This window comes from Podarcis cretensis, assembly GCF_951804945.1.
Source record: "Podarcis cretensis genome assembly, chromosome: 12".
Taxonomy (NCBI): domain Eukaryota; kingdom Metazoa; phylum Chordata; class Lepidosauria; order Squamata; family Lacertidae; genus Podarcis; species Podarcis cretensis.
The window spans coordinates 42,590,266-42,605,078 of record NC_137181.1 but is presented as its reverse complement, the minus strand read 5'-3'; the positions used below and the strand labels follow the sequence as shown (position 1 = coordinate 42,605,078).

General features: G+C 42.5%; 1 protein-coding gene across 9 annotated transcripts in view; it reads right to left on the bottom strand.

Moving 5' to 3' along the window:
- The window catches only part of RARB (retinoic acid receptor beta), a 357,399-nt gene that overhangs the window by 42,306 nt on the left and 300,280 nt on the right, over nt 1-14,813 (bottom strand). For all 9 annotated transcript variants that reach the window (XM_079947362.1, XM_079947368.1, XM_079947366.1 and 6 more), the window contains one exon: nt 3,978-4,119. In XM_079947362.1, the coding sequence (XP_079803488.1) occupies nt 3,978-4,119 (142 nt within the window). The remainder of the gene's footprint in view (nt 1-3,977; nt 4,120-14,813) is intronic.

The following is a 14,813-nucleotide window of genomic DNA, read 5'->3' as shown; positions in this document are numbered from 1 at the left end:
GCCATCCCACCTGAAGGCACAAAAGTACAATCCTGGTGCAATGTGGCTGCCTTTTCTCCTAGCATAATACAGCGCCTGCCTCAATCTGGACTTGAGGACTGGACACTAATCCAAAGAGAAAAATTCAAATCTGCATCTGCCATCAGTCTTGGCTCATTAGCTCTGCAGAGCATGGGGGGGGGGGGAACCCCTACAGTAAAAAGGGCCATAAAATCCCTGGATACGTTCAAAGAGAATAATTATTCCGCTACAAATCTCTGAATTAATTGCAGCTCATCATTTACCTATTTGAAAGTAAACCGCTAGTTAGTGAAAGAAACAGGGTTTGCTGCTCTTCACAATCACATTATACTCATGGATGCCTTTAAATTCCTATCCATGGCAGGGACTGGCAGGAGGAGGCGGGTACAGTATTTACGGACGCAGCTGCTTTCCACTGAAACCGACTAAAAGGGCAGCCTCTGGCCGCAAGGCTGCGAGTATCTTCTCCGTAAAACATACAGAGAACCCAAACAGTAATGGATACGCAGACAAGTTCGCACAGCTTTGGTTGGGCGTTCATTCATTCCCTGCCCTTAGGAGCAGGCATTTGGGTTGCTATTAACGTTGTCCACCATGATTAACTTGCCCATTGGGGGATGGTTCAGCAACATAGGCTTGTTTCCCTGCAGAGCCTTGGGAACATCTTCTTGTCCTTTGTTTGTGGCACTCATGTTGTACGGGGAAATGCGCTTGCAGCCAATCAAGCACTTTGTGAACAGAACGGCAGGAAGGGGAGGGAGATGTCATGCGTGCGCACACACACAGCTGAAGTGGCTTTTGTAGAAACGCTTTCCTAAGGGAATAACCAAAAACAGTGGGCGGTATTTAACTAGGTTTTACACAGAGTAGGCCTACTGAAATTCATGGGCTGAACTGAAGTCACGTTCATTAATTATAATGGGTCTATTATGAGTAAAACTTAAGTTTGATACCACTCAATTCATTCAGGAAAGCTAGTTTTTTAAAATTGCTCGTTAGGAACACTTTGCAAATGACTAATTTCTCATGCAGGCATTACTTTCATGTTTTTAATATCTTATCTGTGGACTCCTTCAGTGGGTATGATGTTTTAATCCTGCCTTTTAAAAATAAGATTGTCTTTTAAATATTTGTTTTTCTTTTGCATAGGTGTAAAAAAATTATCATCATCATCATCATCATCATCATCATCATCACATATTGCAAGTCACTTTGAGTTGCCTTGGTAAAAAAAGCAGCCAATTAAATTTAGTAAATAAAAAACGAATAAACAAAAATAACATCACAGTAACCTCGTACTATGTTTCATACTAATGTTGCATTACCCTTATTTGCACCCAGAAGATATCAATGGCTGCACTTTTATTACTCTGCTTCCCTGCCAACTCTTGTAACTGAAAAATTATCAACTAAATATTTTATGTGGACTCCAAGTTGACACCCACCATCCAAAATTCTGCTACGAGACAGCTAGAGTTCAAAAAGTAATTTATACAGGCAACGGCTGTATTCCTCCCTCTACTACAGCATTGTTTTTCAATGCAGGTGCACAGAATATCTTGTTACACACTCTGGGCATCTTGCTTTTCAGATTCCTTCTGATTCTGGCGCTTGTAAACACAGGACAAGAGTTTAAGACCTGCTTTGCTTTCGCATCTAAGTTTGCAGCGCTGTATTCTAACTGAGGAGTTTCACGCAATTGAAGAAACACAGATGCTTAAGATTAGTTTAGCGGTGTACATTACAGCCCAGTTAGAAATCTCACCTCTTAAGACTCAAGCACAGAAAAAATATAAACTCAGCAATATACACCTTGCAATGCACCTTACGATCAAAATGTTCTGTAGCTGACCCACTATGAGGTCAGAGGTGGCTTTAGTAGGGTGTGATTGGTGCGGTCACACTGGGTGCCGAGCTGCAGGGGGTGCCAAAGCAAAGCTGTAGAATGTGGCATGAGAAGTGGGGTGCTGAATTTTAGTGTTGTACAGGGTGCCATTGGTGAGGTATATAAAAGGTAAAAGCCTGGCTTTAAGGATTATTGCACTCATGTCCTCCTGCCTGTGGGCTTCTGATGGCCTGACCACTTTCAGAACACCTGGCTAGACGGGCCTTTGGTTTGATCCAGCTGAGATTTTCTTATGTTCTGATGGCATTTTCTGACATTCACAAGCTGTGAAAGGCTGCAACATGTCCTCAGCCCCTAATAGGACTGCTCCTTTTCAGGGTTGCAGCCAGACAATGCCAGGATGTTTAAGTCGCTCTGCACTGTCCGTCAATTCACTGTCTTTCTTTTCCATCTGACGTGCAACATGTCGTGGCTCTTAGAAGTTATTGTATATACTCGCTCTTCATTGGGCAGAGGAGCCCACCACAATTTTTAAGCATTTTTTTTTGGGGGGGGGGGGGACTTTGGCACTTCTGCATATCTTGGAAATCACGCAAGAATGCTGATATCTCCTCTCTTTTCCTCCCCTCCCACCTCAGAGGCCCTTTTCTGGCTCTAATTCAGTTAGCATGTAGGCACTGAATTTCCTGTTAGAAATTCCCTGCTAAGTGTGTACAGGTACTACTGCAATGTCATGCAGCATGGAACTTAGGCAAGAAAAGGCCATCTCACTGTATTCTCTCAACTTTATTCCATGGCACCGTCAAAGGTTATCTGGACAAACATTTCATGACTCTCTCCATAGGAGTCAACGCCTAGGGGCTGTGGGGCCTTCAGCCCCTATAATAAAATATTTGAAGGAGCCGGGCCCCCACAAAATTGATTGGCATTCCCATTCAAATGGTGTGTGCACACAGCATCATGTGATCGATTATGCAGGGCAGGGCTTACCTGCCCCCCCCCCCATATTTTATTTAAGTTGGCACCCCTGACTCTCTCCATCCCACCTTTTGTCCTGACACTTGTATGTCAGTATTTATTTTTACTTCTGACTCTTCACATGTCTGCTTGCTCACTGGTCTTTGCTAACAGGCACCTTCTTCTGTTCTAATTTTGCATGGGCTCAGTTATTTCATCATTTGAGAGCTCTCTTTTCAACCTTCTCTTCAATCTGCATGTTTATTATCAACATATTTCTCTCTCACAGATGAACATGTAACACTGAACTTCCGGATTGTGTGTGTGTGTGTGTGTGTGTGTACACAAAGAAATATGTTTTTCTTACGAGCTCATCCACAGAAAAATATATATACCAGGCTGCTTGGTCATAATGCAAGTGCTAAGCTAGATGTACAGGAAGCAGTCCCCGCAAACAGTGAGGTGTGTGAGACTTGTACATGATTCATTCATGCGGGCTGCACAACACATGGGAGCCCTACTATGATCCTGCTGTTTGGATTGGGAACAGAGTTGCTGTGTAGTTTTGCAGGGATTCGACACAACCATTTAAGGGCTCCAACCAGGTAAAAAAAAAGGTAAAGGACCCCTAGACAGTTAAAGGCGACTATGGGGTTGTGGCGCTCATCTCGTTTTCAGGCCGAGGGAGCCAACGTTTGTCCACAGACAGCTTTATGGGTCATGTGGCCGCTTCTGGCGCAACGGAACACTGTGACGGAAACCAGAGCGCACAGAAGTACCGTTTACCTTCCCGCCACAGCAGTACCTATTTATCTACTTGCACTGGCGTGCTTTCAAACTGCTAGGCTGGCAAGGAGCTGGGACAGAGCAATGGGAGCTCACCCCATTGCGGGGATTCAAACCGCCAACCTTCTGATCAGCAAGCCCAAGAGACTCAGTGGTTTAGACAAATCCCCATGTAGACATGTGCTATATGATGTTAAAAAGGCGCTTTTTTCCATTTTTTTTAAGGAAGAGATATTCAAAGTAGCATCCACACTAATTTCTGACCCCAATATGTCTGATTAGGAAGCCACATCCCCATGACCGCCACTGTAATCCAAATATATAGATATAGATAAGTAAAATGAGACAATTTCTACAAGCAACTCACATTCTTTGGACATTCCCACTTCAAAGCACTTCTGTAGTCTGCAGTACTGGCAGCGGTTCCTAGTGACTTTATTAATAACACAGTTCTTATCTCGGTGACATGTATAAACCATGTTCTTCTGAATGCTCCTGCGGAAAAAACCCTGCAATCAAGCAGAAGGAAAGAAAGGAATGAAATGAAACCTCTCATCATGTTGAAAGTTACTCTGCGAAGTGACTGAAATGCATGCAACACTATGACTAGGTTTGATAACCTTCAAGGCTTTATGAAATATTCAGCATCTAATATGATGACTTCACAACATGGTAAATACCGTTTAATCAAAAATAAACAATGCTATTCACCAGTAGGGGGAATGTAGCCCAGTACACAGAGCAAGGATTCAGAAAATAGAAGAAAAAAGAGAGGTTCATATATCATGTGTCTTTTTTGGGGGGGGGCATTCTGCAAGAGCTTAGTAGAGAAACAACAAAAATCGCCCCCTCCATCAGGAAGATAGCTTGTGGCACAACCCAGGACCTCTGCATTAGTGCTAAACTAAAAGTATATTGTATGAATTTCCATTTTGTTGACGCCTCCAGGTGACCAGCCATTGATTCACATGGCGGCAGCATCACCTAGGTTATTTCAATGCCACCTGGCTGAATGTATGAACCAGGGCAAATCTTGTTTGTTTCCTTGCAGACATTTGGATATCAGCAACATAAAGAGGAAGGAAAAAAAACACATCATGGTGGTGAACAGAAGAAAACAAACAATAAATTCACACTCATAAATAAGTACAAAATACATAAGTACAAAGTACAAAACCCAAAACAAATCACTCCTGAAAGAAAGCCTGGATGAACTGGTGAGTTTTAACCGGGTGCTGAAATGCTAATACTTTAAGTGCCTGCCTTATGTTCATTGGGATCAAATCCCAAAGGGAAGGTGCCAATACACTCATGTCTGAGTGGACATAAAACGAAGCCTCGAAGTGTACAACTCTATTAAGAGCATCTCTCCTGAGGATCGAAGCGACCAGGCAGAGGTATACAGGGAAAGACATTCCCAGAGATAATCTGGTTGCAAGGCTTTATATGTCAATCGCAGAACATTAACGTTATAACACCCTAGTTAGTTTATTTTATTGTTTTAAGAAATAGAAAGACCCAGTTCTGAATTCAGCAATGAACTTTGTAAACAATGGATTCTCTCGACTGGCAAACGAAGCAAGACAGTTAACTGCAATAGGATGCCTGCCTGTATTTAAATTATGGAGCTACACAGTGGCCTTTTACTTTCATAACGCCACATATTTTTAAAACCAGAAAGGGGAACTATTTGATCACAGCAAAGATGAAGAGGCAGCTGACAGTTAGTTTAACCCAAATGCAATGGCTATGGACTAAGGAATGAAAGCCATGTGACAGGTCTGAACCCACAGCAAAAAATTCAGAGTGAAATACCTGTTGTGCAAAGCAGTGGAGGCAGGGAGAAGAGATCACATTTGGGGGGGGACATAAACAATACAACATCATCTCAGTGCTGGCACCTTCCTAATTTTAGGGATTAGTTTGGCCATTTAAGGATCCCAAAATGATTGTTTTCAGGGCTTCACAACTAAACAAGATTCAACCCGTGCACAATAAATCTATAGCAAGGTATCAAATAAAATTAAATGTGACTTCTCAGGTCTTTCTTAATTCTGAAAGGTTATTGTTATGTACTGAGTTGAATAGGATCCAATTTGCAGCAGTCTGATTGGTCCTAGAACAACAGGATTCAGAATGCAGCAGTCTGATTGGTCCACAGAAGCCACCCAATCCAGCTCCAGGTGGAAGTGAATCCGCAACCTGATTGGCCTTTAGGAGAATCCCAGAATTAGCCAATCACGTGGGGCCCATTGTGTAAATAATGTATATAAAAGCAGACATTCTGGGGGTACTTCCATTCCTCCTCACCAATATGAGCTGAATAAAAAGCATGAAATCCACTCTCAACTCCGAGTATATTTCAGTTATCTGATAAAATAATTTTTTCTTGCTCATCTGTGTCTGAACTGAGGATTTAGTCCTTCTGAACAAATACCATGGCCTGAATTCCACAAACCATTTGAGGTTTTCGCCTCCTCCTTCCCACTGAAGCCCTATAAAAGATGCTGCTGAGAGGTATGCAGTACAAATATGGGGGCTGCAGCTGTGGGTGGGGGTAGATAATTAATGGTAATCGGAGACACCCAGCTTGCACAAATGGAAGAGCTTCCAGCTTGTGCAAAGGGGATATTTGGAACTAAGTACGTGCTGTTGCTGATATTATAGGGAAGTCGGGCAAGAAAACATTTAAAAAAGAAATGAGCCACCCTATCCACAGAACACGGGGAACAAAACCCACTATATAATCATTACAAGAAGGGATACTCGACCCATTTGACTTGCATTTATAGGTCACCTGTTCAACAGTTGTCCTCTTAGGCTATGAGACCCAGGCAACCCTTTTAATTTAATTTAATTACAATTGCTCAATTACAATTGCTCAAGAAGGAAAATGAGAAGGCCCCTCTCACTTACAGGAAGAGGTTGGATAGGCGAGTACTGATGTCGTCCTGTTCCCCGTGGTTGCAAATTCATGAACAACAGAGGGAGACATGCATTTGTCCCTTTGCTTTAAATCAACAAAATTACTTCCATGCAAATATTCCAGTGTACGGAACTGGCAACTGCAGAAAAGGTGACCCACAATATAAAGGTTTCCAAAGACTTAGAAGATCCAAAGCATTTTTATACTGTGTGGTGGGACTTTATCATTTTTATGAATACAACAAACCTCTAGCGCCTTGAAACATGGACTTTTTAAATGTTTCCACTAATGGGCGGCTCCTCACAGCTTCTGATTTTGTTGAAAAGAAAATGGATATGTGGCCCCCCTCTGTCGTTTCTGATATTTTAAAATTTGCTTTTGTTTGTATTTATATCTTATGTACTGAAAATAAAAAAAGATTGCCTTTTATAAGATAAATTGTAAGAAACAAAATCAAACTTATAGTTTAGCACAAAAGAATAAAGGTTGCATCCCATGGCGAGGGCTGGCTCATGCCATGAGGCAAGCTGAGGCAACCGCCTCAGGAGGCAGGATCCATGGGGGCAGGAGATCCCGAAGTAGATCTTTATTCCTCCCTTGTTCTTGATGTAGTTCTTCACTCACCCCTTCTTTCCTGGTGTGCTGCGGGGCCGCCATTTTGTGACTTGCCATCAGGTGCCAAATGTCTTGGGCCGGCCCTGCCCTTGGTGGGCCTTAGAGGGCAGAAAGCAGGGAGGCCAATAGCAGATGGAGCCACAGCCAATAGGTTAACCTAATGCCAGTCCTCCTCAGAGCAAATCCATTGAAATTAATGGATGTAAGCCAGGTTCAGTAACTTTCAATGAGTAGGACTAGTATTCACAACTCAATGTCAGGCAGAGCTAATTTACTCCCATCCTCTTCCCTATAAGGGCAACACCGAGATGGAGGAAGCTGAGAGGCAGAACCGCCTCCTGGACAGGATGTGAGTAAGGCAAGTGACTTAGTCCTGTCCATTAATTTCAGTGGGTCTCCTGAAAGTATGGGGGACGCAGGTGGTGCTGTGGGTTAAACCACAGAGCCTAGGACTTGCCGATCAGAAGGTCGGCGGTTCGAATCCCTGCGATGGCGTGAGCTCCCGTTGTTCAGTCCCAGCTCCAGCCCACTTAGCAGTTCAAAAGCCCGTCAAAGTGCAAATAGATAAATAGGTACCGTTCGGGCGGGAAGGTAAACGGCGTTTCTGTGTGCTGCTCTGGTTCGCCAGAAGTGGCTTAGTCATGCTGGCCACATGACCCAGAAGCTGTATGCCGGCTCCCTCGGCCAATAAAGCGAGATGAGCGCCACAACCCCAGAGTCGGCCAAGACTGGACCTAATGGCCAGGGGTCCCTTTACCTTACTGAGAGTCTGATTAATATTGAATAGAACCCTTTGGATCTCTCACCCACCTCTCCTCTATATTGAGTGAGATACAGTCTAGGTATCTCACTTGACTGTTGGCAGTGAATATGCCATGCTTATCACAACATTAACACCAGGAAGGATTTTCTGACAGAGGTATTAGACGGTAGAACAGACTCCCTCAGAAGGTGGTGGAATCTCCTTCTTTCGAGGTTTTTAAGAAGAGGTCGGATGAACACCTCTCATGAATGCTGCAAGTTTAGATTCCTAAATTGCAGGGGGGTTGGACTAGATGACCCTCGGGTTCCCTTCCAACTCTACGATGCTATGAAGCAGGAAGGAAAAGTACACAAACAAGGGAAAGGTGCCAGGAGAAAGGAATGGAATGGTGGGGAAACACCATACAACTAAGCAGAAGTAAAAATGTGCAGAAGAATTTCGCTTGGCCTCTGCTGCTCAGTTCCCCTTGGCTTAATTCCAAGCAAGGGAATGTGACAGCCTTTATTTATTTTATTTCTTGAATTTATATCTCACTTCCCCTGCCCCCCAGGAGCTCAAGGAGGCATACATGGTATTCACCCTCCTCATTTAATCCCCACAATAACCCTCTGAAGTGGGTTAGGCTGAGGGACAGTCAATGGCTCTTACCACTATTTTGAAAGCCCAATGTAGATGAGAGGGTATCTCATTAAAACATCCCACGACATGGGAAAAGCAATCTCTTTTTAGAAAATGACCTTTGAGGTTTATAATGCATAACGATTGGAAATCTGAATACAAGATAAGCAATTGTATGAATGGGATCGCATTAAGGGTAGCCAAATTCTGTGCGATTGCCATAAAACTTAGGGAACAAGCTGTGCTATCATAATGATTAAGGCCTTAAATGATAATTTTAGGTTATATGTTAGTGACCAAGATTTAATTTATATATATTTTTAACTGTGGAATGCCCTCCCATCGGATGTCAAGGCGATGGACAACTAGCTGACATTCAGAAAACATCTGAAGGCAGCCCTGTTCAGGGAAGTTTTTAATATGTGATATTTTAGTGTATTTTTCATCTCTGTTGGAAGCCGCCCAGAGTGGCTGGGGAAACCCAGCCAGATGGGCGGGGTACAAATAATAAATTATTATTATTATTATTATTATTATTAACTGTTGCTATATCTGTATTGTCCCGGTTATACTTAATTGCAAATTCAAATGTATCCCTATTGTGTTTTATGACTTACTTGATATTGTATGTGGGCTGGAACTGGTCTGTGACTGAAATAATAAAATTCAAATTGTATTAATGGTTACTTTTTATTAGATGTTATTGAGATTAGAAGATATTTTTTGTGATTTTTTTTGTAATTTAAGGTTTTTTTAAAGAAATGTTGTATTTTAAATAGCTTAAACCTGCCCTGGGACCTTAGTGTGAATGAATTAATTAGGGCAGGACTATTAAAGAGATCATGGCAAACATGTGTTCCCAAGCTTGTATTTCCTGATGTACTGCAATGAAGAAATATTTGCAGGTGAAAAACTGACAGGTGGGAAAAGGGAGTGTTTAACGCTTCCTATGTCTGCTGATTCTCCCCTCAGCTATTTTCCAGGACATTTTTCTGGTTTCAGCTGGGAGCGGATAGGCTAAAAAAGCAAGGTGGGTGGGAATGGACTAAAAAGACACCATTTGCTCAAGAGAATCTGCAAGCAAAGAGAGGTGTTATGGAACTATTCTCCCGCCTGGTAATTCTTCCCAGAAATTGTACCTCCACATACTTGGTGGGGTCCCAGCTCACTCTGCCTTGCAGCATCTCGTCCCAAATTTCTCCAAACCCACTTTTGCAACCCATGGTGGGGCGACAATATTGGTTTGTATATCTGAAATTCTCTTCCAGGAAAACTGCCCATGCCGAGAGGGAACACATAATTTATTATCTATAATAACAATAATTGTAATGATATAACGCCTTTAAATTAATAGCCATCAGGGTATGAAGTCTCATATGTTAGGGTTTTTTTGCCCACATTTTGCTCTATTTATTAGTGTTGAGCACTCTTACGAGGGATAGATTATGCCTGTGAGGCATAAGGAATTTACATGAACAATTCTCATTAGTGTTAATGGGCGCTATAGCACCCGCATAAATCCTCTTTGATAGGAGCACTGAAGCTGCACTCTCTCTCTCTCTCTCTCTCTCTCTCTCTCTCTCTCTCTCTGCAAGGCTATTATCCTTGCCATACAAAATCAAATACACTCAGCAAGCAAAAATGTGTTGTTTTACTATGGCCTGGACAGAAACCTAGAACTGTAAGGGTACCTAGGGTCATCTAGTCCAACCCCCTGCAAGGCAGGAATCCTGTCTGCAGCTGTCCCTGGGTGGACTCGAACTACCAACCTTCTGGTTAGCAGCCAGATATACTGTCTCATTGGGCTACCGGGAGGGAGGGGTGGAGAGAAGAAAAAGAAAATAGCAGTGGTTCCTTCTAGCTTGCCACCCACCAAACATTTCATCGGGAGAGTGCCGGCGCTTTGTATTTAATTTACTGAATGAAGGAGCAGTGCTAGGAGCCAAATTAATTTGGCATTTTGAAATTTTCACTTTGCTGCTTCTTTTATCAGTTTGCAAATGCAAATCCTGATGAACAGAAGCTTGCTTTTTTTTTTTACTGTCGGTTTCCCCCCCAACCCACCCACCCCTTTGCTCAGCACAAAACCAGACTTGACTGAAAAGCTCCTCCCTCTCCCCTGCCTCCCCCACCCCCCAACATCTTCTTATCTTAACGGAAGATGGATAGAGTATCATCCTGGCCATGTCGCATTAGGTGTCCTCATTTACAGATTGCGAGAAGGAAAGAGGAAGAAAAAAAAGACGACTCGTATAAATTATTCAAAATCTATTGTATCAGTGTGTGTTCTCTGAGCATTCACCACTGGCAAAGCAGACAGATTATTTTTCACTTTTAATTGTGTTGATACCTTATCTGCCCCATTGAAAGTGGAGAATGGTATGTGAAACCACATGTACCCGGAGAGCAAATAAAGCCAGTTACTAGGTCTATTATTTAAAGCCAAAGTAACCCATTTAGACAATGTTACTTTAACACAATGCCAAAAAAAAAAAGAGGCCAACCTTGTTGCTATTTACTTTTGTAATGCTTGTCTATTGCTATGTCAAACATGAAAGAGTTTAGTTCAGGGATAGGTTGCTTAAAGAAGATCTGAACAGATTTAATAACCAGTGTCACAAAGGACTTCAGAATGCCATCTGGGTACAAAGGAAGTCATTGTGTGTATCACTTCCTCTGTGACGCTAAGCCAAATGCCCCTTTGCTCAGAATTCAAGGGCGTTTTAAAGGATTTCAAATCCTATGGAATGCATTACCTTAATAGCAAACGCTATTAAAACAACTCCGTGCATCTATACCAAATCACACCATTGCTTCTATTTTCTACATGGCAACTCCTATGATTTAAAACCCTCAGTTATCCTCATGCTGTGTTTCAAAAGGAAATATGGCCTGATAGGGGCTTGATTTCTTTTGTTTTTAAATCACAGGAATGTGCTGTCTGGCATGCGGCATGCCTCATCTTATTGACAATGGCAGATAAACAAATTCAAGCTGAGATTTTTGACTTGCAAGTTAGCTGTTGCTATGTGACTTAAGGAGAAAAGTAGGTTGGTGAAAAAGCAAGCGTCTGCAGGTGAGAAGCTCACTCAGCAAGCTTCTGTTGACGGCAAGTATCCACCCTTCAGAGACGCGGGTGGCGCTGTGGGTTAAACCACAGAGCCTAGGACTTGCCGATCAGAAGGTCGGCGGTTCGAATCCCCGTGATGGGGTGAGCTCCCATTGCTCAGTCCCTGCTTCTGCCAACCCAGCAGTTCGAAAGCACGTCAAAATGCAAGTAGATAAATAGGTACTGCTCCGGAGGGAAGGTAAACGGTGTTTTCGTGCGCTGCTCTGGTTCGCCAGAAGCGGCTTAGTCATGCTGGCCACATGACCCGGAAGCTGTACGCCGGCTCCCTCGGCCAATAAAGCGAGATGAGCGCTGCAACCCCAGAGTCGGTCACGACTGGACCTAATGGTCAGGGGTCTCTTTACCTTTACCTATCCACCCTTCTAGACAAGACTATTGCACTTGCGCTACCTTGCTCCCGAGATCGAGGGGGCCCAGGGGCACAAGACGTCAGCACGGCATGTCCGAACACCCCGCAGCATGCTGATGTCACACACACATGACGTGGGACATGCTGACATGTTGTGTGGACACGCCACAGGAATGAGTGCCCTATGATTTGGAATGGGGGGGGGCGGGCTTGGCCCCCATGGCCCTCCATACTTGGCTCCCGTGGACTACTGACAAATACCGCTTTTCTGCATTTACAAAGAACAGACATGCCTGAATGTCATGTAACATGCCGTATTAGAATATTAGCATAAAATACCCATACAAATCTACACATACGCTCATTTTCCAAGTGCTTATGTGCTTATGTAAGACTCATTTAGATCGACGTGGCCTGCCTGCTCAATGGGACAGTTACGCAATCTGAGCCAAAAGGGAGATTAGGAAAAAGCTTTGTCTAAATTCAGACCGGTTAATACTTGCTCAAGGAAATTCTCCATCCATCTCTTTAGACAGATTAGGGTTGCCAGGTCCGGATCTTGAAATGATCCCTGTATCTTGGAGAGTTGCACAGAAAGCAGAATTCCTCTTGGTGTGGCCTCTCTCCTCACTGACTGAATTTTGCCTTTAATGTAATGATGCTCCCAGAACAGGCTAGTTGACTCTATGCTCGGGGAAGAGTGGGGAGAGAATTGCAGCAGCGGAAGTCCCATAAGTTGTCTTTCAGAGTACACTTGAATGCAGGGAAGGGCTCCCGAGACAAACCGCAACTTACCTGCGGAAGGATTGGAGACTGCAGGGTGTGTTCCGGTGGTATGTTTCCACATCAGACATGCTTTTACGAACCTGATGGTGCTCGCTGTGAATCGCGATGAAGGCATTTACTACGTAAAAGTTGCTATAGGACCACGATTTCAAAACAAATCCTAAGGTTAAAACCTTAGGAGAAACCACACCAGAGCCTTAGCTCTTCACTTCAGGCCCTTCTCCAAGTTCCCACTCTGAGGGAGAATCAAAGGACGGTGATATGGGACAGGGTCTTTTCAGTTGTGGCTCCATGTCCGTGGAATGCTTAGAGCTTTTGATGACATCTTTTCTGTGCTAGGTAAGCACTTTCCAGGACATCTTTCCAGGCGTTTGATAAGACTGAGATAGTATTGTGTTGTCACTAAAAAGGTAAAGGGACCCCTGACCATTAGGTCCAGTCATGAACATGGCATAGAACATTTTGTTATGAACAAATAACTGGGTAGTTTTCCTTCCTCCTTTTTAAAGCACCAAGAAATTCTGCTTTTCTCTCTCTTTTCCAAAGCAGTCTTACGTACTCCGAAGTCAGTCTCAATGAAATCGGTTCCCATCTTTTGACTCTATTTGCTGTGACTTCCCAGGCCTGAGGCCACGCACTGCTAACATATTCTTCAGAAGGCATTTGGAATAACATTCACCCCCTAATTTGGTATGATGCAGGAGAAATGCTCCAACACAGTCGTACTACAAATATGAGTCAATTTTTATTTCTTTTTACAAATGATACAAGAAACAAGCTCCCGTGTCTCTCTTGGCCAGCTGGCAGAAAGACAATTACAAGTGCATTAACCAGCTCTGCAACAGGGAATAAAACTGAATTGTATCATATATATTTTTTTATAATATTATTTATTAAATTTTGTATAACCAATAAAAAACATACATAATAACATAATATTTTCCATTATCCACATTTCATTCTCAACTTTGGACTTCCTCACATCTCTTGTTCCTGCTTTCTAAACATAAGTTTTACCAGCAAATTATTAACTTGATTTAATTCATATAATATAATTTTCCAATATTTAATATCTCAAATTTTGGGATTTAACATAGACTTATTAAAGCTTAATCATAAAATATTACTTATCCCAGATTTATCTTTTCATCTTCCAATTGAATTTAGATTTATATTCTTTATAACTAGTTTGTTGAAGCCATGTTTTTACTAATCTTACATCTTTCTTAACAATCATATAATTTACAATATTTTTGTAGATAGTCCTTGAATTTCTTCCAGTCTTCCTCCACCAGTTCTTCTCCCAGGTCTCGGATTCTGCCCGTCATCTCCGCCAGTTCCATATAGTCTATCAGTTGCATCTGCCATTCTTCCAGTGTGGGTAGTTCTTGAGTCTTCCAGCTTTTAGCGATGAGTATCCTTGCTGCTGTTGTAGCGTACATAAAAAAGGTTCGATCCTTCTTTTGCACACTCTGACCAACAATGCCCAAGAGAAAGGCCTCTGGTTTCTTAGGGAAGGTATACTTAAATACCTTTTTCAGTTCATTGTAAATCATTTCCCAGAAAACCTTCACTCTAGGGCAAGTCCACCAGAGGTGAAAGAATGTTCCTTCAGCTTGTTTACACTTCCAACATTTATTATCAGACACATGGTATATCTTTGCAAGCTTGACTGGGGTCATGTACCACCTGTAAATCATTTTCATAATATTTTCTTTCAAGGCATTACATGCCGTAAATCTCAACCTGTAGTCCATAACTTTTCCCAGTCAGCAAACATGATGTTGTACCCTATGTCCTGTGCCCATTTTATCATGGCTGATTTGACCGTTTCATCCTGTGTATTCCATTTTAACAGCAAGTTATACATTCTTGAAAGTATCTTAGAGCTGGGTTCTAACAGTTCAGTTTCTAACTTTGATTTTTCCACCTGGAATCCTACCTTTTTATCCAACTTAAAAACTTCTTTAATCTGAGCATAATGTAGCCAATCTCGCACTTTATCTTTTATTTTGT